The sequence below is a fragment of the Zonotrichia leucophrys genome, chromosome 13 (genome assembly GCF_028769735.1).
Source record: "Zonotrichia leucophrys gambelii isolate GWCS_2022_RI chromosome 13, RI_Zleu_2.0, whole genome shotgun sequence".
Lineage (NCBI taxonomy): Eukaryota > Metazoa > Chordata > Aves > Passeriformes > Passerellidae > Zonotrichia > Zonotrichia leucophrys.
This window is the reverse complement of record NC_088183.1, coordinates 7,135,697-7,156,262: the sequence shown is the minus strand read 5'-3', so window position 1 is coordinate 7,156,262 and position 20,566 is coordinate 7,135,697. Positions and strand designations below refer to the sequence as shown.

The 20,566-nt window shown below is 41.8% G+C and overlaps 1 protein-coding gene across 1 annotated transcript in view; it reads right to left on the bottom strand.

Annotated features, from left to right (window-relative positions):
* The window catches only part of ADAMTS2 (ADAM metallopeptidase with thrombospondin type 1 motif 2), a 170,555-nt gene that overhangs the window by 105,167 nt on the left and 44,822 nt on the right, over positions 1 to 20,566 (bottom strand). Inside the window, exon 3 of the mRNA XM_064725057.1 lies at positions 3,198 to 3,357. Coding sequence (XP_064581127.1) covers positions 3,198 to 3,357 — 160 coding nt within the window. The remainder of the gene's footprint in view (positions 1 to 3,197; positions 3,358 to 20,566) is intronic.

Below are 20,566 nucleotides of genomic sequence, written 5' to 3'. Positions count from 1 at the left end.
TTTAGGTTTTTTGAATCCTCACTCCCAAGCAGTCAATGGATCTTCCTTTACTCCTGGCTGCCTTTTGGGGTGTTCAGCTGCCCCCCAGCCTCAGGGACCTTTGTGTCATTGCCTTGCAGCCCCATGCTGGAGCTCTCTGCCAGGGCAGCTGAGGGAGATGCACATTGCCTGGGGGCATTTTCTTCAACAAACCACCCTCCAAAACAACTGCTTTTAGTAGAAAATCCCAAACCCTTGTGCCTTGTGAGGTCCAGTGGCCACTGCCCGCTGCAGACCCAAGACTTTGAAATGGTGGCTGATCCTCTCAACTCCAAGTTCATGGAGTTTTCAATTCCTTCACCTCCTGTTTCGCTGAGGAGAGAACAGCTTGTCCTATTTCTTGTGAAAAGAGTGCCAAAGATAGGAATATTTATAAGGAATTTGTATCTATCTATCCAAACCAAAACATTCAAAAATCATGACTCACAATCCCCTCCCAAATCATGGGATTAAATTAACATATCATGGGATTTTAAAAGATGCTGTTTTAAAAATTATGGAATACTTAAATTTTGTTTGTCACGCATTACCTTAAAATATTTACATAGCCAGAAACTACACATTTTTATCAACAGTTAAAAGAAGCAGAAGCTTACCTAGGGAAAAAAAATCATCACATATTCATAAGATTCCTGGAGGCTGGACCTTTAAAAATAGTCCAAGTGTTACAATTCATCACATGTAAATTTATGGGATTTGGCAACAATGCACTTGTCTCCAGGGATATTGGAAAGAGGGGGAGTGCTCTTGGTTAACCTTTTTTATTTTAATAGATACAGCATGCTGAAAGTGCCCCACTAAGTATTTCCTAACTCAGCCCATCAATCAGTTTAGAACACTATGGAAACACACAGCTGAGTGTGCTTATCAATGCCCAATCACTAAATATTTTGGTGTTAACCAAAACTCAATGCATTCTGGAAAAAGACCAAGTGGAAAATAAAATTACAATTTGTGAAAGCACATCCTGTCCATGCCTTTTGCCTAGAGCAATCAGAGGTGGGAAGCCAGATTTAATAAAAAAAAAAAAAAGTAGAGAACAAACCATTTTCAAGTGGTTGTTCACTTTTGTTATTAAAGGCAAAGACAATTTCATGGAAAAAAATCCCCTTTACCCTACAGTTTTTATTTTTACTGATTTTTGGTAACAATGGGGGTTTTTTTCCAAAATAAAAACTAAGTTTCCAAATCAAAAGGTGATGGTGTAGAAGGGAAGATTATTGCCCTTAGCATTCTTTCCTCAGTTTAAAAATTTGAAATACCACAACCATTCCTACCTGTCCCCACACCTGCTGTACCAGACAAGGTCACTGCTACTTCTCAGCCCAGCCTCCCTTTTGCTTTTCAATCCCACAGTGCTGGCTGGTGGCTGTGATTGCTTTGTGCCTTTTTACCACAGTTTGCAAAGTGCAGCCCCGACACAGGGGAGGTGACAGACACCGAGTCTGGTGGCATCAGACACGGCGTGTGGCTTTGCTGCATCTCAGAGCCTCCTCCAGCAGGTACCAGGTGCCAGTAACTGAGCTGATCTACAGTTTGTGCTTTTCTGTGTACCACACTCCTACTCCTGAGGAATATTTACCATCCAAAACCAAAAATACTGCCATAAGGTGTGAACAACATCAAGTCTCTTTTGTTTAAGAGGAAACACAGCGAGCGGCTGGTATTTTCCAACATGCAATAATTTTATAAACATTCACTAATAGAGCAACTTCCACCATACCTGCCATCCAACCCTTCTGGGGATTGTGGTATTCAGACTCCTGCAGTACCCAGATCTGCTCCACAGTGAGTACAAAGGCAACAGAGAACAACTCACCAAAGCTCTGTGTCAGTCACAAAATTCACAGGTCATTTCCAAAGTGCAGAAAAAAAATTGGTTGAATGATATTGCTTGCTTTCTTTTTAATCCTTGTTCCAATCTGAACAGTGAGAAATTTATATTGTCCCTGGGGCCCAAATTTCAGTGCCTCATCCCTATGGCCTTCTGTTTCTTCATTCCTATACTTTAAACCCCACTATACTGAAATAAGATAATACTAGGGTGTGAGTGACAAACAACTCTGCAGTTTGGTACACACATTTGGAACAAAAATGTAGCTATTTTGTTGTTTCCACTCAAATGACCCAGTTAATTTCAGTGTTAACATCAGCTGTCAAAACATCCTCTTAGCATATTTGCATCCCTTATTTATTCAGAAAAAAAAGGTGCAATAACCAGGCAGTTATCAGAGAAATAGAAAACACTACACGGAATGGATGTTTATATTTAATTCTTGTTATTCCATCACTGTCTATCACATACTTAGTACATTATATTCCACACTTGGCAACACACAGATAAATCCAGAAAGTTTGTGTTCATACTGGAGATACCCTTATTTTGCTTTTGGGACTAATGCAGCCCAGTGAAGACAATGTCGATAAAGCCCATGTACCATGCCAGCCTCAGTGTCCTGCTTGCAGCTGTCCAATACAACGTTTGCACAGCCAGCACTGCCACCTGTCCCAGCAGCCACAGCCACCTCTGCACTGATGTCACCCACCATCCCCTTCCTCTGCTCTGGCCCAGGGCTTGGGGGGACACACGACTTTATGTTGGCCATCCATCTCTGGAGACAAGGAATCTCCTCAAGGCAAAGACAGTGCCACCATCCCAGAGATGGTTTTGGCTGCTGCAATGTTTGCTTAGCCCATAGGAAGTGTTCAACACGTTCCCTACTTTTCCCTCCTCGGAAGGAGAGTGTGGATGCCGTGGGACAGAAAGAGAGAAACGGCAAGCATTTCTCACAGCGGCTTGAGAGAAGTTTTAGGGAGCTAGAAAGATGTGATAACTTGTTGACTCTAAACAATTTGCAGGTGGTGTTTTTCTACTTTATTTTTCTGCTCCTCTCAAGGACAGTGTGTGAGAAAGATGTTTCTGTTAGTTAGCCAATAGAATAGAATCTATCGTGCCACTCTATAAAAACCGCATGGCTCTTTTGAATAAAACCTTCTTTTCCTTTTCTATGATCCTGCCTCTGGCCTGTTCCTGCCCTGACCCCGGTGCAAGAGTGACAGGAGAGCACATTTCCACTTTGAAGGATAAAAAAGCCACAGGTGGCAGATGACATTGGCTCCGTGCCTTCAGCTGCACCTCATCCCAGAGCCCGCCTTACCTCTGTACACGGTATCCACGTCCTCACCAGGAAGCTGCTTCCTGGCAGCTGCTCTGCGATAGACCACGTGTGTTCTGCCTCCTTCCTCCTCCTCCTCCTGGGCTCCCCTCTCCAGAGGCTCGATGAAGAACTCGTCCTTGTCCGTGCGGATCATGCCAGCCTGCAGCACAGGGCAGAGATGGAGCACTTTGCATTACTGCACGTACAGCAGGCACTGCCAGCAAACAGTTACAATATGCTTAAGCACACTTTAGTGCTCTCTAGAGAGCAATTAGGATGCAGAGAGGAAACCAGGTGAATTCTTTATTAGAGCAAAACAAAGCATTGTTTTCCCAGCTTGACAAGAAAGGACAAAAGGTACAACTCTGAACCAAAAGGATTTCTCCTTGAGCCACACAAGCCAACTATAGGCCTAAGAATCTGTCTAGGAAATCACCCTCTCCATTGAAAAACATCTACAATGGAAGTTACTATGACCTTAGCTATCCATCAGGCCCAGACCACTCCAGTGTTTACTATTTCTGCTAAATAAAGGAGCAGATCAGTGCCATAAGCTGATGTGCACTTCAACAGTCAAAAGTTGTAGAGTCAGCCTTTCTGTCCAGAAGCAAGATAGAAAAATACTGCATCTTGCTTTCAGGCAGCTAAGCTTTGTGATTATTTCCCCTGTGACACAAAGCCAACAAAATAACCTTTCAAGAATTAGCTACAACTAGTTTGAGGGTCAGTAGTGTGTTGTTAAAAAATAACCCAACTTATTCAGATTGGACCAGATACCCTGGTATGAAAATGGAAATTTGCACTTCTACAAAGCGTGCCAAAAGAACATCATCCAAGCAATTCTCATTGTGTTCAGGGGAAATCCTTAGAAAGACTGAAAACTTTAAAAAAGAAAAGGAGTTTTTGTCATCTTTATGCAGGTGAAACAACTTGGGTACCTGGATCACCTGGGCTTGTCTCCTCTTGCAATCCTGCCCAACTGCAGGAGGTCACAGCAGCCAAGGGCTGCTTGCAGAGATGGTTGGCTTGAATCAATTTTTTCTGCATGTTTGCACATCTATGTTTGAGAACTTCAGCTACTGAACTCTCAGCTTGCAGACAGTCTTACTATTAACACACATGAAATTGGTCCAGATCCAGCCTCCAGAAGCTCCTTCATCACATTCTTTCCCACTCTGCCCAGAGACAATGCTGGAGACACTGCAGTTTATAATTTGTACCGTGACACTCTCCATCTTGCTACCTGAGCTTCTGGGAGCCTAAATCCCCTGTTCAGTGAAGCCTTACCTCAAGTTTCCAGGGGAACCAGTTTGGCTCCTTTGAACCCAGTATCCTCACTTGAAACAAGCACATCTAAACACACTTATCATATTCCAGCACCAAAGTTCTCATACAGCACATATTTTTCTTCTACAAGCAACAAACTACATTCCTACTGCTATAAATACAGTATGTTCACTGGTTCCCTCCTTGGAAAAATGTCAGGTTCATTTGTCATGTCTTAACTTACATTAGGCAAGATTTCCAGTCCCAGAATTCGTATATATAATGTATACAAAAACAGATTGGAGAGGAAGGATTAAAGAAGCAAAATTTTATCAAAGCAATTTAAGCTGATGCCATCCTGCCTGTATAGAGACAACTGAATTTGAAAATCCTGCTTATTCTTAACTAATTTAGATTCTACATCAGACACAGAAAAGGTGAGACACCTCAGCAGCTCAAGGAAGTCAAGACAACCAAGAAAATAAGTGCTGAACCCAAAGAGACAGCAACTGATCTTTTACTGAAAAGGGGAATACATGAAAAATTCAGACTTGATGTTGCTCTCCTTTTAATGTTATTCTAACTACATAACACACACAGTTCTTATGGATATTAAATATTATATCCAGAAATTTGAAAATCCTTTTATGATAAAAATACAACTAAACATCAAGAAGGAACAAGCATTTGCAAGTTCAACAGCACAGGATACAATGCACATCCCATACTACACCCAAGAGAAATACACTGAGAGCTTGACTGTTATGTGAAAAATATGTGATTATGGTTTTTGCAAGTGAAAAAAGCACCACGGTTGTGCACATGTTCTTATGTATTTTTGGATACATTAAGCCTAATATTAACTAAGCAGCTAATGCCAGACCATAGTTTGGGATGCAGACCATAATTCAGGATACAGGGGGAAATGCTGCTGTACATTGTGTGCTGCAGGGAGTACTGATGGGAGTTTGGAGGAATTTAGATCATCTAAGAAAATTTACAAAGCAACAATGTCTGCAATCAGTAGTTGAACTGATTGGACAGAGGAACAACTCTTATAGGTGAACTTTAGCTTCCAGGGTATGATGGCCTTTTCAAAATGAAAACTGTTGGTCACAGTGAATTCTCCTCTCTGAGAAGATGAAGGTGACACCCTGGGACAGGCTGTAAGACTAAACAGAAAGAGGTATTTGAATGCTGAATCCCAGGACATAAAACAGTGCTTAAACACTGACATTTCCTGCAGATCATTGTGCCTGGTATTGGCCCTTTTTTGTGCAGAGAAATTGATGTGGCACTGGAAGATGCCAAAGAGCAGGACATCATCAGGTGTTCTCATTCCCCACTCTGCTTCTTGGATGGACATGACACCACTCTGCACATCCCCATGGCAGCATCCCCCCTACTTCTGTAGAAAGGAAGGAATTTAACCTTCAAACACAGAATCATAGAATCTCCTGAGATGGAAGGGCCCCCAAGGACCATTAAAGCCCAACTCCTGGCTGCATGGCTGAATGTTCTTTTTCTCATTTCAATCTTGGTCTACACTGAAATTTCTCTTTTAGTGCAGAAAAACTCAACAATTATTTTTGATTGGAATTATTAGGAAAAAATGTATGTTTGAACTGTAAAATTTTTATATTTTTAGATATGCTGCATGTCCTACACGGTCTTTGATTTAGCCAACATATTGTCATGAAATAAAATAAAGTAAGAAAGATAAGAATATCTGTTTCAAACTTTAAGAAGAAAATTCATGTAGATGGAAAGGCAGAGTTCCTACAGCAATCCACAGTTCAAGTCATCTGCCTAATAATACAACCACAACTATAAATGATTCATTAAGAAATATGTGGGGCTCCTGAAAGTCTCCACCACACATTTCCTTACTGCTTTGAGCAAGACATTTAACCTCTTTACTTCCATTTCTCCACCTCTGAACCAGCATAACTACAGTGTTGCAGGATAATTGCATGGCCTGATTTGGGTGTTTTTTTGGTCAAATGCTTTGAACGTGGAAAGTTCAAGATGAATCGCCTAATGCATTTTTTTCTGATACTACTCAGAACACCCTCAAAAAGCCACCATGAAAGGGAGATTGCTTTTAGTCATCAACTCAACACCAGTGTTGTGCACAGCCAAGCAAGCAATAGGGCAGCAAACAAGTCAGCAGAGGCTTGCCCACATCCTTCACCTTCACCCTCCACCAGTCCTGTTCTTTTCCACAGCTTCCATCACCCCTGTGCCCGCCCATCATGCCACGACCACTGTCAGACAACCACCAAGTTTGTGATGACAACAGAAAGCCTTCAGGTTGCTGCAATTTCCTGGAGAATGCCTAAGATAGAAATGCTATATTGTTTGAGCACACCTGTGCCTTCCCTTCAACTGGAAGGGCTTCAGAAAATCCTTGCACAGTCATCTTCTGGACATTTACTCCACAAGATGTGAAAACAGATTTAAGCCTTTCAATTGCCCGTTTCCCCAAAAGTTCTGAACAGAATCACAGCAAGTAATTCACAAACTAAGAGCTTAAAAGTACCTGTTATTGTAGTGTTTTTCTATCCTATACTGCTCACCACCCATCCCAGGAATGCTGTACTTCCAAGCATTATGGATTAGCAGTGATCACCCTGCTCTGCCACCCTGCAGATTACACACTGTGCAATCCATAATCAGGCGTGGAATTGTGCATCTCCATGGACAGGAAATCCAATTCTGGAAAAATTGCTAAGCTCTTACCTCTTCTCTCCTCCTCTGGGACTTTTAACATGAAACTAAGCTGAATATAGGAATATTGATGATGGCAGGTGGGATTGTGTCCTGTGACTAATGAAAATATAAATTAATAGAAAAAGTGTTTGCCTTTGAAATGCACGAAATTGTAGCAAAGAGCCTACAATATCCCCCTATTTCCCAAAGCGGGACATCCCCAGGTCTTCCTTGCAAGGGCTTTTAGATCCCAGCTGCAAATTACTCAAGTCAAGCACTGCTTGGCACTCATTAATATGCATTAAAGACTAGAGCAGAAAACACTTAATCAAAAGGAAATGGCAGTTCAGAGAATCAAAACCTCTGCTAAGGTTGGCAAGGCGGTTATTTAGAAGTGAAAGCCACACAGAAAAAAAAATCACATGGAAGACTGAGAATGAATGTCCTGTCTAATTATGACACCAATTACACTGATAAGCCACAAATGAGTCCATTTGTGGATCACACGGAGTTGGGGTCTAGAGTTCCACTCATCTCTTTTGAGGGTAACAGGGCTCCTGTGCATCCCTGGTGACCTCCTCCCAAGGCTTTCAGGGATCACAGGATCTACATGTACTGGCAATGGCCACAGCCTCACGGGCTTTCTGCCCAGGTTAATGACGCTAATCCCATCCCACACGATGGAGATCTCCTCCCCAGCCCAGGGGACCTGCCAGAGCTTTGCCACCACACCACAGAGCTCAGCAAAACAGCAGGTTTCTTCTCCCATCTCCTCAACACTCCCAGCCCCTCCTGCATTTCTTAAAGACATTCCTCAGAAGCCTAATTTGACAGAAAAACTGCCTGGCATATTTAGATCTATAGAAAACTCCAGGTTTTGGAGTGTTAGCTCCTGTGGATAATTAAATGTCTCTCTGGCTCTGCACTTGGTGAGCGACTTAATTGTCTCCTCATTGCATTCAGATCACAGCTCCTGGTTCTGGGCTGTAATGAAGTAACCCATCCAGCGGCTGCTTCAGGACTCCAGAGCCTCAGCCCATCCTGAAACCAGGAGTTTAATTAATGCTCATTTTCTTCCTCATTAGTACAGATTTACAAAGCTTCTCATTGCCATAAAAAGGCAGATTTACCTCCCAATCTCCAAGCACATGATACAGATAGGAAGATAAATGCAAACAAAGCTGAAATTAGTATTTTTTTTAAATCCACGTAACTGGTTAATTAATTAAATCAGTAACCCAGAAAAACAGTATTTCAGAAACTCTTAGAAATAGCATTTCTGTAAATAAAGATCTAATTTTTTTTAGTATTTGATTCTGAAAGAGGTAAGTAGCCAAATTACATACCTGCATATGAACAAATCCCAAACACAGTCTTGAAATACAGGCTATTTTCTTGAGACAAAAGCAACTCACAAACTCTCTGATATTTACCCTCAGTGCCTGGGTTATGAGCTTGCACTCCCTGCAATGCCAATGAACACTCCAGATGGAAACTGGCAATATGGGATTCTCCCAACAATCAATTCACAGAGAATCTGAGAAAGGCTTGCATTTAAATGTAGAGTTGCCAAAAATACTCTGTGGATAACTTGAAAGGGAAAATATTTAGATTTTCATGGCAAGATATTGGACAAAGCCTTATTCCATGTTTATATCAATGTGCTTTTACCTAAAAACACATTTCTCCACATTTGAACCAAAGTGGCATTAGCAGAGCAGAGAATTTGCAAACAAATCCCTCATGTTACTTCCATGATCCTTCTCTAGGTCTTGGAATCACAGGAACATGATTTTTTCAGACAACAATAGATGTGTCCTCCCAACATGAAAGCCAAGTACAGAAACACTCTTTGCTCAGTTACAATGGAATGGACCTGGTGCACCAGGAGCTCCAGTGACTGGAGCGAGTGCACCCAGGAAGTTGAGGCAGAGCTATGGACATGACACAGGCCTTCCAAACTCACCCCTGACCACATGGGATCTCTCTGTATTTCCCCTTGTGCAACAAGTTCATTCCCAATCACACAGTGCATTGATTTAGGAATAGATGAGTTTGGAATTTTACTTCCATTCAGCTTAATTTATGTAGATAATAATGAAAAAAAAAAAAAAACCCCAAACTTTCTTATGTCATATTTGCATTTGATTCTTTGGGAACATTCCTCCAACTAGTGAAGCATTGCAGAAGAAGAATTGTTCAGTGCTGCAAATTCATCCTCCTTTACAGTGAAAGGAAGTTCTGAAGGAATTGTGGCAAATATTTGGGACACACTGGCACTTACTGTGCTGCATGCCCCTGCTGCCCTCAATCTACACTGATCTATTCAGGCCCAGATTAGACGGGGAAGAAAGTTTCTAACTGATCATATATACTTTTGTTACTTTTAGTATTTTTCAGCTTTTTTTTTCAAATTGGTTTGCAGTTAAGTCATGTTATTTTCACATATTCTCAAAAAAAAAAAAAAAAGGGGGTGAATAATATTGGTACACATAAGAATCACACAGCTAGACTGACAGAGAGGCAGAGCCTTCTGGGTCACCCTATGGAAGCTGTGTGTCCCTTAGGGTCCCCATTTATTCCCTGCATGGGGGTAAGGTCACATTTTCAGTGCACTTTGAGATCTACTAATGAATAGCACCATACAGGAATTACTGCTACTGAGAGCTCTTTCATGACAGGCTCCTTTCTACAGTCCTTGTTGCTCAAGGGAGGATGGGTATCCATCCATTCATGCATCTACAGACTTCCACTGCTACCAAAAATAAAATTTTGTTCCCAGAGCTCAGCTTAGTCACTACACAATTGCAGGTGTGATTGATAACAGCAGGGGGACAAATCTGAGCCAATATAACCTGAAGTTAAGAGAGCTGCATTAGTTTATAGCAGATGGGAATTTGGACCCAAATCTTGCAGTTTTATGGTATAATTCATTTTAGGAACTCAGAAGTGTTTTCTGTGGTTTTTAAGGGACACAATAGCGAGACAGACTGCGTCTCATTCTCAGTGAAGCATCGAGAAAACAGACACAATTTGTGATTTCACAAAGCAATGCCAGCAGATTTCCAGACAAAGGTCCTGGCCAAAGGGCCTGGCTTTCACCAGTGAGCAATGCTAAAAACACTGCTTTCAACTTCTCTGCCTTTACAAGAAAATTTCCAAATTCTCACCTCTGTCACTCCCATATTGCCAGCGCCTGCCCAGGGCCAGCAGCAGCAGCAGACCAGGCACAGCCCCAAGCACTTCCCCCAGTAAATCTCCTGCCTCTGTCCCTCACGACCTGCCCTGTCCTAGCAGCCGCTCACCTACGAATCCTCAGAGACCCAAGAGCTAAATCTCATTTTCAACAAGCTGAGGTAATATACAAACCCAGAACTTTCACTATTTGCCACAGATACTCCTTTTGCAGAGCACAGCCTGCAAAAGTAGAAAGGGCTCTGAAGCAGGCAAATTCAGAGCAGATCCCCCTGCAGCTGTACAGGGAATAGCCTGGCACCTCTGCCAGCTTGGCTCCCACCTTTCAGATACTGCCACCAGCCTCATCCCCAAAAGTGTTACAATTGTGTAGCTTTTGAGACACAAGCAGCTCCTTTAGCTAAAATAATGCATAAGCAAGAATATTTTGGAAATTCTCTAGGCTTGATGCCCACAGGTATGTGTAATTCCGAGTGGGAAAGAGGTGAGTTATTAAATAGCTGTTAAGAATGAAAATGATAAATGTGGCAGATCTTGCAGACTCAGGGGATTGTAAACTTGATTGTTGTTGTTGCAAGCAGGGAATAGTAATTGCAGTGCCCTGAAACTGAGTTTCTCAACTTTAATCTTTCAGGGAGGAAAAGCATGAATATCAAGTCCTGAATTTGCTAACAGCAAGATTCAAAAAGATTAACTTTCCCAATTTTGACACACAGAACCATTTGAAATAAGGCATTTCTGAGGACACTAACAAAACACATAGTTGAGTCTTCCCCTCAGCAATAAAACTTAATTGACATTCTGCAAGAAAACATAACAAGTCCAACTGGAAAGCTCCTCAGCTCAAATCCTCACAAAATGGGACAGTTACTACACAAATTTATTTTCAAAAATATATTTGCTTAAGGCACAAATCACCACCCACTTAAGTCAATGGGTGTCACATTCATAAGTCTCAAGGTCAGAATTTATAAATGGATTTGTAAATACTAAAGCAGTTTAGGCTCATATTTTATATAAGACAGGCCATAGAGTTTTTATCAAAGCATCACTGCAGCCTCCCAAAAATTGTCTGCAGCAGGGCTGGAACACATCCACTAATGGGTAGGAAACAGAGTCCAGGGCTTTGCTATGGTAAACAAGATAAAAAGATCCAGACCACAGAAAACTGCGGGAAAAGGATTACTGTATTAAAAATTTTAAAAAAATGTTTACTATATTAAATTAATCTGAGTGGAAACCCAGCATTTAAAGTAATTCCAAATTATCCTGTAGAAGTCCTAACTCTTTGCTTAGGAGGATGTTCTGCAGCAGCACTGCACATCCAGAGGAGCCTGTGAGCTGCAGGGCAGCAGGAGCCAGCCCTGGCCTGGCCATTCCCATCTCCTGCTCCTCCAGTGCCCACACAGCCACAGCATGGGCAGGTCTGGGGAGCTCACCCCAAAATCCCCACCCTGGGAAGGCCCTTTAGGGCAGAACCCAGTGACCCTGGGCTGCAGCCTCTGACATTTTTGCTACCACAAGGAAAGGCCCTCAGCAGGTAAATTTCCCAGGTGGGAGAGAGCATCTTATCTCACACACTTCATACTGCTCCATGTAAAAGCTCAAAACCCAAAGCCAGCCACAGGTCTGGATTCGTGGGTTGGAAATCTGACAGGGTCTTTCTCTGCTAAATGCCAGCTTCACTCTAACAGGATGCCCATAAGAGTGCAGGAAAACAAAAGTAACAAAAACTTGCTGCAACTGGGGCTTGTTTTTCTTTCCACATCCTATAGCCAGGCTTATTTTAACCTTCTTTCTCTTGCCCTGTGTTGGAGAAATGGACCTGGAAAGCAGTTTTTCAAATGAGAGCATGAAAACCTAATGAGAGATGAGCTTTCAATTTTATACTGCACTCAGCTGTAGGCTCCCAGTACAAGATGTCAACAAAGTGCAAGATACAGTACAAAAACTAAAATAATTAATCCCTGGAGGAACAGGCTTATTAAGAAGGATTAAATCAAAGAATTAATGCGCACTATTTGTCTGTGTGACAAAGACGAAGGGAGGCATATGATAACTCTCCAAGATCTGAAAGCATAGAAAGAATAAGAATTGCTGATGAGAAAAGCTTGGACATACCAGGAAACAAAAAAAAAAATAAACTCTGACAAGAAATTCTAGCCTGCAATATTGTAGGCAGTCTTATGCAAAAACCAACTAAAATCTTGCCCTTAAAAATATTTAAACACCTTATTTTTCACACTGCACTAGTATCTACAGTTCAAGGACCAAGGTTTAGGCATTGCACAATAACAAAGACATTTTAGCAGACTTCTGCAGAGAAAAAAATAAAGAACATCATCTGAGTCCAGAACAGGCTCAGGGAGCTCAGCAGTACCTGGTGATCTACATCCTTGGAAAAGCAAAATCAAACATGAGTTAAGTTCAGACACCAAAGACAATCATCTGCTACTGCAGTTGAAGGTAGACTGGTAGTGATGTTTGATTTTGGAAAAGCACCTATACTCTTAGGCAAAAGTTAAAAGAAATTTGTCTGTTTTCCAAAAAAAAAAATAAATTAATATCCAGCAGGACTCGGGTAGCTGGAAGCTGGACACAACATGCATTGAGTCAAAAGGAGCCTGTAAAGGAACATAAGAGAGTATGGAAAATAAAGGCAAAGCAAGAAACATAAGTCAGCCTGTAAATCTTTCAGAACTACTAGAAATCAAATTACACGCCATATGTCAGTGGGCTAATGTATTCACACCAGTAGAGCTGGGTTAGCACCACCACACATTCTGGTAGGTTTACAACTGGTGTGTGTTTATTTGGACAATACTATTACTATAGAAGATATTAAGAAAGCTCTTCAAGAGGTGGGGTGGTTTCCATAATTTACACATCTACTATTAAATGATGTGGCTTTCTTACTTGCAGTTGTATTTAAAATCTCATGGGATTATTTTATAATGAAACAGACATTATTAATTTAGATTACTAGGGAGAGAGAAAAAAAAAACCCAAACATTTGTAGTTCTTGAGACAACAACAGTGCTTACAAACTTCCCAAAGTCAGCTGTCCAAGTACAGTCACAAGAACTACCAGCTTGGAATAAGGGTCAGAGGAAATACTCTAGTAAGGGTGCCAGTTATCTACCTCTATAAATGCAAAAATCATTATCAGTTTTCAAAAAAAAAAATCAGATAAACTGTATCTATCCCCCTACTCACTCTAAAGTCAATTTTTGCAATTGTGTTTTTAAGTCTTGTCTAGAGGAGTACCAAACATCCAGCCCAGGGCAAAGCAGCCAAGGGCACCAAGGGTGCTGCTGGGGTCAGCAGGGAGATGGGGGCATCCAGGGCCTGACAGGAAACATCCCTCACCCAGCAAACAGAGATTCCAACCAGCCCATGCTCATCCCAGACCAGGCAGGCGAACTGACACACTGGTGGTGAGTTGTGGCCGTGTGACCAGTGAGCCACTGAGCTTCACAACGAATTTCCAAATGTGTTTAAAAAATTACAAAGGAGGTCAACGTAGTCCTTGCACTTCCACTTGGAATTTGCTGCTAACTACACAATTTAGATTAGAGATAGCAGAAGCCCAAGAGACAGAACTCAGGAAGATCAAGGAATGAATGCACAGGAACCTGTCAAATGGAAGATAACACTGACAAAAAACTAAAATGTTTTGTTAGAAACATTTAACCAACCTACACACAAGTCCTAAATTAGCTACTTCCAACTCACGTGAGGGATGGACAACCATTGCAACAAGTTCAATAAATATTTCCCTTCACTTCACTCTACAAACTCAATCGTCACCAAAACAGGAAAAAAGTGTGTTTAAATACGGGATAAAAAAAGACAAGACAGATGGCATTGTTTTGTTGTTACACAAGTCAGTCCTATAGCTGCACTGAAAACACTGGATGCAGGATGCCTGCAAATACAACCTAACTGAAATGTTTCAAAGTTGTTGAATGGGAATGACCAGGATCTCAAACCCATCCTCATTTCAGCTGGGAGATTGAAAACATTAAATATTTGTTTTAACATGAATGAGAAGGACAGAGAAACACAATTAATGGTGTAATAAGGACTACCTGAAAGTCGTATCTTCATTTCACAATAGAGTATCAATTAGGTTAAATATTCTTTCCCCCATCTCCTTTTGCCTAAAACAAATCACAGAGTAAATCTACAGGTTTTTATTCTCCAGCTGACATTTTATAGCAAATTAAAGACCTTTAATACAAACAGTGAGGAGCCTCAGAAGCTCCCGGGTGCCCCAGAAAGAACAGTAGCAGGTCTGGACTTCTTGATTTTGGACTCCTGCCAGACCAAAAGACTTTATTAAATGAAAATGCCCAGAGGATCCTAAAGAGAACATCTCTTTTAGTTTATTTGTTTAACTAGTGATATTGCTTCATATTTATGGGCTGAGTTTGTGCTAGTAGCTTTTTGTTTTTACAAGTCAGCATTCCAGATGACCCAGGTTTCACAGGACTTACACCCACTGTGACAGTTTTACAACCTGTTGTAGCTGCCCCACACAACACAGCCAAAGCCAAGCTGCTCTTTTGGTAACACTGTCAGGTTTCCAGCTCTCCTTCAACAGGTTTCAAATTCTATTTAGGTCCCTCATCTCTATGGAAACTGCCAACTCCACGGAGCCTCACAGCACCGCGCTGGAGGAAAGCAATCCCCCGTTCCTCACTGGGGAAATGAGAGGAGGGCAAGCTGGATGACTTGCCCAAGGACATGTAGGAACTCTGTGGCAGAGATGGGAAATCAAAGGTCCTGGAGACCAAGTCCAGAGCATGATCCACAAGGTGCCCTTTTCACTCCCACCAGCAAAATCCTCCCTTCAGGCAGCTCTCAGCATCAGAGTCATTTCTAACCAGACCATGGCTCTCAGTTCAAATGCAGGAGAGGTGTGGGATATCTCATTACCTGCTGTTCCTGTTCTACTGTGCTGCAAGGAGTTGGTCAACCAGTGACCTTCTCTGCCAGCTGTTCACCACCAGTCCCAACTGGCCATGGCACTGCAACAAGGAGCTTCACACAATCAGACTGTCATGGGATTCATCTGAACTCTGGGGAAGCAGGAATTTCACAAAACTATTAAGGTTGTTTTAAAAAGTTTTCCAGATTTTATCATTTTTCACACAGTCTGCAATTCTCCTTCCTGGCTTTTGAAAAAGGACACACAGCTGTGCTTTGGATCACAGCTGTGACTTCTGGCAGCAGGCAGGGGAGGCCCAGGGCCGGGCTGGGGTAGCAGTGTCACCCTGAGCTACCTGGGGCTTCTCATCAGCCAGGAGAGACCAGTCCCCCTTGCTGGCATGGAGGGTGAGGTGCTGTGGGCTCCTGCACTGTCACAGCATTTCTGAGCTGTGAAATATCCTCAGGATCTGCTGTGCTGAGTAGAACCACTGGGAAAAAAAATTACCTTGTGTATGAAAGGCAGTGGGGAAGATACAGGATGAAAAATCCAATCAATGTTGTGTTTTCCTGCACTTGAAGTCAGTTTTCTTTCTTATGTTTGCTCCCTCAAGTGTTTGTTTTGTTGTATTTGGTCTGTTTTGGTGTTATCCAGGCTCCTACCAATCCTCAATTTTCACATCCATCTTTTCCACAGATCCTGAGAATATTCTCTGCCTTTTCCAAAGAGCTCACTGGGTTTTGTGTCTCTGCAGAACAGATGGCACAACACTCAGATCTGCTTTAATAACTGAACCAATGCAGTCTCTTTGTTCTGCTCTGCTCACAGCTGCTGGGTGAGCGGTTCCTCTGCAGGCCAAGGACAGGGATGCTGTGGCCCTCGGCTGGCAGTGGGCAGGACCAGGCACTCTCCAGACCCCCTGGACCCAAACTGGCCTGTGGGCAGCATGGATGGGCACAGTCATGGCATCTCCCAGCTGGCAGCACAAGGATCAAACACCAAAAGGCACCTTCCTCCCAGGTCCTCATGAAAAACAAACCTTGAGAAAGCATTAAAGTGCAATGGGAGGTAGGGAGAACTAGAAGAACAAAAGAACAAGATATGCTGACTCTCCCAGAAGAGCCTGAGGATAAGTACTGTCATTTTAAACCATATTTCAACTTCTTAAGCAGCCTCCCATCAGTCAGAATTACAGTTTGTGGAAGGAACCTGTCCCATCTTGGAAAGCCAGAGGCCACATAGCCTCGTGACAGCAGGCTGGGATCACACAGCTTCTGAGCAGAGCCAAGCAGTGACAATTAACCCCTGGCTTGCCAAGAGCTCTGCAGTGTTGGCAGACACAGGGAGCCATCCCCGAAAGTTGTGCCTGGTGTTTAAACAGCCTTTAACAGCCTGCTGTGGTCAGACCACATAGTGCTGCAGACAGGACCAACACCTTCCTCAGGTGGGTTCTCCTGTGCACAAAGTGCCAATTCCAGGTTAGTGGCACAGATTTCTTCTGGGCACAATGGCCTCAAAAGAAAGATGACGATGAGTTCACACTTCCAACTGATCTCATCAGCAACCAGAGGTGTGTTTGAAAAAGCCTTTCCTCCTCTTCCACAGACACAACGTCCAATTTTAGAGCAACACGGAAATATTTCAGGCCACTTCAATTCAGTAAGGAATTTTCAGATACACATTTTTGGTGCCCACTTGGGCTAATACTCAATAGAAACATGATAAATTACCATGGAGAAGGAGATGTCATTTTTCAACCCATGGAGATAATCCTAGAGGAGGAAGAGAGGAAGCATAAGGAAGTAATGAGCTCTGAGGTCTTGCTTTGGGAAAAAAAAGCCTGTGTAGAAGAAAGGGATCAATAAAACACCTGTGTGTTCCCAGAGCTCAGACTCCTCCTGGATTTACACTGGACAGGTGATTCTCAAAGCATTACACTTGGGATGTCTTTGCTCTATCAGCCAATACTGATACAGACAAAACTTTATATGTATCAACACATCCTCAGTTATAAACACATCACTGTGTTCATGGGAACCAAATTATTTTAGCATGAACCAACTCTTTCATCCACTCACCAACGCCTATATTCATTCCAAGTGTGGTGTATTTGTAATTGGTCACTAAAGGTAGTGACACTCATAATAGCTCTGACAGAAACAGTCTTTGGGATCTACTTCCTACCTTGGGCAAAGAGGAGGTAGAAATGAGAGCAGAGTAGTAAAGGCCAACATTTTTCTACAAGATTTAAAGATTTCTCTTAGAGAGTTTATGCTGATTTTTTATAGTTTATTGGAAGAAAAGGAAAAAAGTCATTTTATTTCAGTCTCAGAGGAATTAAAAACTATTTCTTTTTTATTTTACTCTCTCCAAGTCTTTTTATGTATCCTTCAAGAATGAACAAAAGTTTGCTTTTTTCCACATCTTGTAGAGATTTTTTTAAATTAGCATAATGCTTTAAAATTAATTGCATTTTTAAAATAAGAAAAACTCCAGCTTTCTTGCAGGCAGCTAGTGTAACACACGATTATGCAAACCACAACCAATATTTTGGTGCCAAAAATACAGCTCAGCAGAGAGATGTATAAATACTGGCCAAACCTTGGAAAGTTCAAGTTACAGAAGTAGATAACAGAGCTCTCCTTTCAGCAGCTATTCAAATTTCCTTCCTTTTTAGCTCCTTGGAAAGGAATCAATTAAAAACCAAACATTAATACAACTTCTACACCATTTTTTTATTGCTTCTATCTCATGGGATAAACTAAATCACACCTTAAAAATTGCCCTTAACATCTCCTTTCAAAAAGCAATGTCATTCGCTATGGCCAGAGCTCTCTGTGCTCAGCTCCTGGGGCTATAAAAGCAAAACCTCAAAAACAATAAAATTCTGGTAGCAGAAACTGGGCTCTGGAACTCTGTTCCTCTCCAAGACTTGCACAAGACTCTGCAGCAACCAAGACACTTGGCACTCGTGAAAGTGTGGGCAAACAGAGGGGTTTCCTATTTTACAAGTGATTCATAGGAGAGAAATTGCTGAAAGACCCACTTACTTTCAAATTTGTTTTTGCTCTCTGCAAGGCAAACTTGGGCATTTATAGATTTCTTTATAGATCAGTACTTGTACAAATTTTATAGAGGGCTAAAATTAACATGCAGGTATTCATAACTACTTACTAATACTACTTTAAAGAGAGCTGAAATATAAGTATTTGTAAGCATTAAATATTTGTATGCATTAAAAAGTAGCTTTCAAACCTGAACCTGATCTTTCTTCAGTGAAGCACACCGGCAAAGACCAGCCAGGTACCTGGCATGTGTGTCCAAAACAATGGCCAGGGCCTGATACTGGGAGGCCCCTGAGAATTTCACAGGGAAAAAAATCATTACATTAGAATGTAGGTACAGCACAGCCCATGTGATTGCATTATCTAATGTGACTACAGCATTTCTCAAAAGAATTGGATTCATATGGAAAACACATGGATAGAGAAACCTTGAAACAAACTTCTCCATCTGTCACCTTTCCCTCCCATAAGTGCTGTCTCACTGAACAGTCAGGCTTAGCCTCCACTCTTCTCAGCAAGGAAAGGACTAACCATACTCTAAATTCTCACTGGAAATGCCTAACTTAGAATAGTTGCCACTCCTAATATCAGAATCCATGGCTGTAGCACTGTGCTTAAAAAAGCACATCCCTCCATGCAGTGCACACCTATGGGGACCTGGTCTCATTCTCCTGCTCTATAGAAGACAATGGGTCAGTTAATGGGCTGGGGTTTTTTCCATTTGTTCTCTACTTCTCTATTCTGCATCTTTTTAGTGAAGCATGTCCTAATGAGTTAATGCTCATTAATAATACACATAGGTTTATTGGGATTTGGTTTTCTTCTTTCCCTTGACCCAAGTATAAAGAACTGCACACTGAAAAAAATATATAAATATTTGGAGGGGTTGGTCTTTGTATGCATTTCAAACAGCACATTGTGCCTCCCCTACACACTGCTTTTAGGGATGTGTAATGTCAAATCTAAACAGGTTATGTTCATCTCATCTATTATTAACTAAGAATCTTCTGTACAGATTTCAGTATATGTTTACTCTGTGAAAACCTACACAGTACAATCTACAGCTAAGAGCAATAGTAGACACCTACAGAGTCAGAGAAAAAGGAGGAAGAATTCTGCAAAGCAAATGTACAAATCTAAATAGATCCTATTATATTGCTCTGACTCTGTGGAAAAGGGAGAACAAATATTGAACATGCAGTATTATCATTTATTTCGGCTGAAGTCACACAGGAGTAAAGAGGCATTGTGTAAATATATAACCCACAAATTGCTGATGATCAAACTACAGCCCTGCACACAAGGATTAGATACAAAAAACAAACCAGGAGTGGGGTAAACACCAGGTAATCAGAAAGAATTAGGATCTGCCAATACACAGCAGCTGGAGAGCTTGGGAGAGGCCAAGCCAAGAGCAGTGCTGTTGTTTGCACATGAAATCACAGAATCATCTAGGTTGGAAAATACCTTTAAGATCATCGAGTCCAACCCTCAAACACAGGATCCAAAGCACACAGCCCCAGGGGCTGACTCCATATGGGAGGCACATGTCAGGCTGAGGGCATAAAACCATGCAAGAAATGATGAAAAAGCAGCACAGGTTACAACAGATTGCCAGAGTTATCAATTGAAATGCGACAAACGATCCCTGTGGGCAATACTATTTCAAGAAGTGTCTACCTGGCAGGGGAGCAGCTGACTCCAGGAGCGTGGGCTGCCAGCCTGTGCTTTCCTGAAGTTGCACTTTCAGGACTCCTCCAGCAGCTTGGGAAAAATTACACACATTTCTTCAAGTTCTTACAGGATTTTAAATTGCATTTATAATGACAACTTAATCATTGAGATAGACTGGAAAGAGAGGCAGCAAAACAGAATGTTTGACAAGGGCAGCTTCGCTTCCCAGCCCAGCACAGAGTGGTGAAGTGCAGCCTGAGCCCCTGCAGCCAGCAAACCTGGCAGTGGGAATACACAGCACCTTGTCAAATGAGCAGCAGTGTTCATGTCTAATGCCTTTAATTTTGAATTTTGGAATCTGGTGCATTCATAAAGCCTGGCATAATGGGACAAGGAAGTTTGGAGCAATTTCTGCACATCAGTGTTACAGTAGCTCTCAATTTAGAAAAAGTGTAAAGATATATAGTTTTCATTAGCTGACAAGATTTGTAAAAATTATGGGGAAGATAGTTGAAGGGAACTAA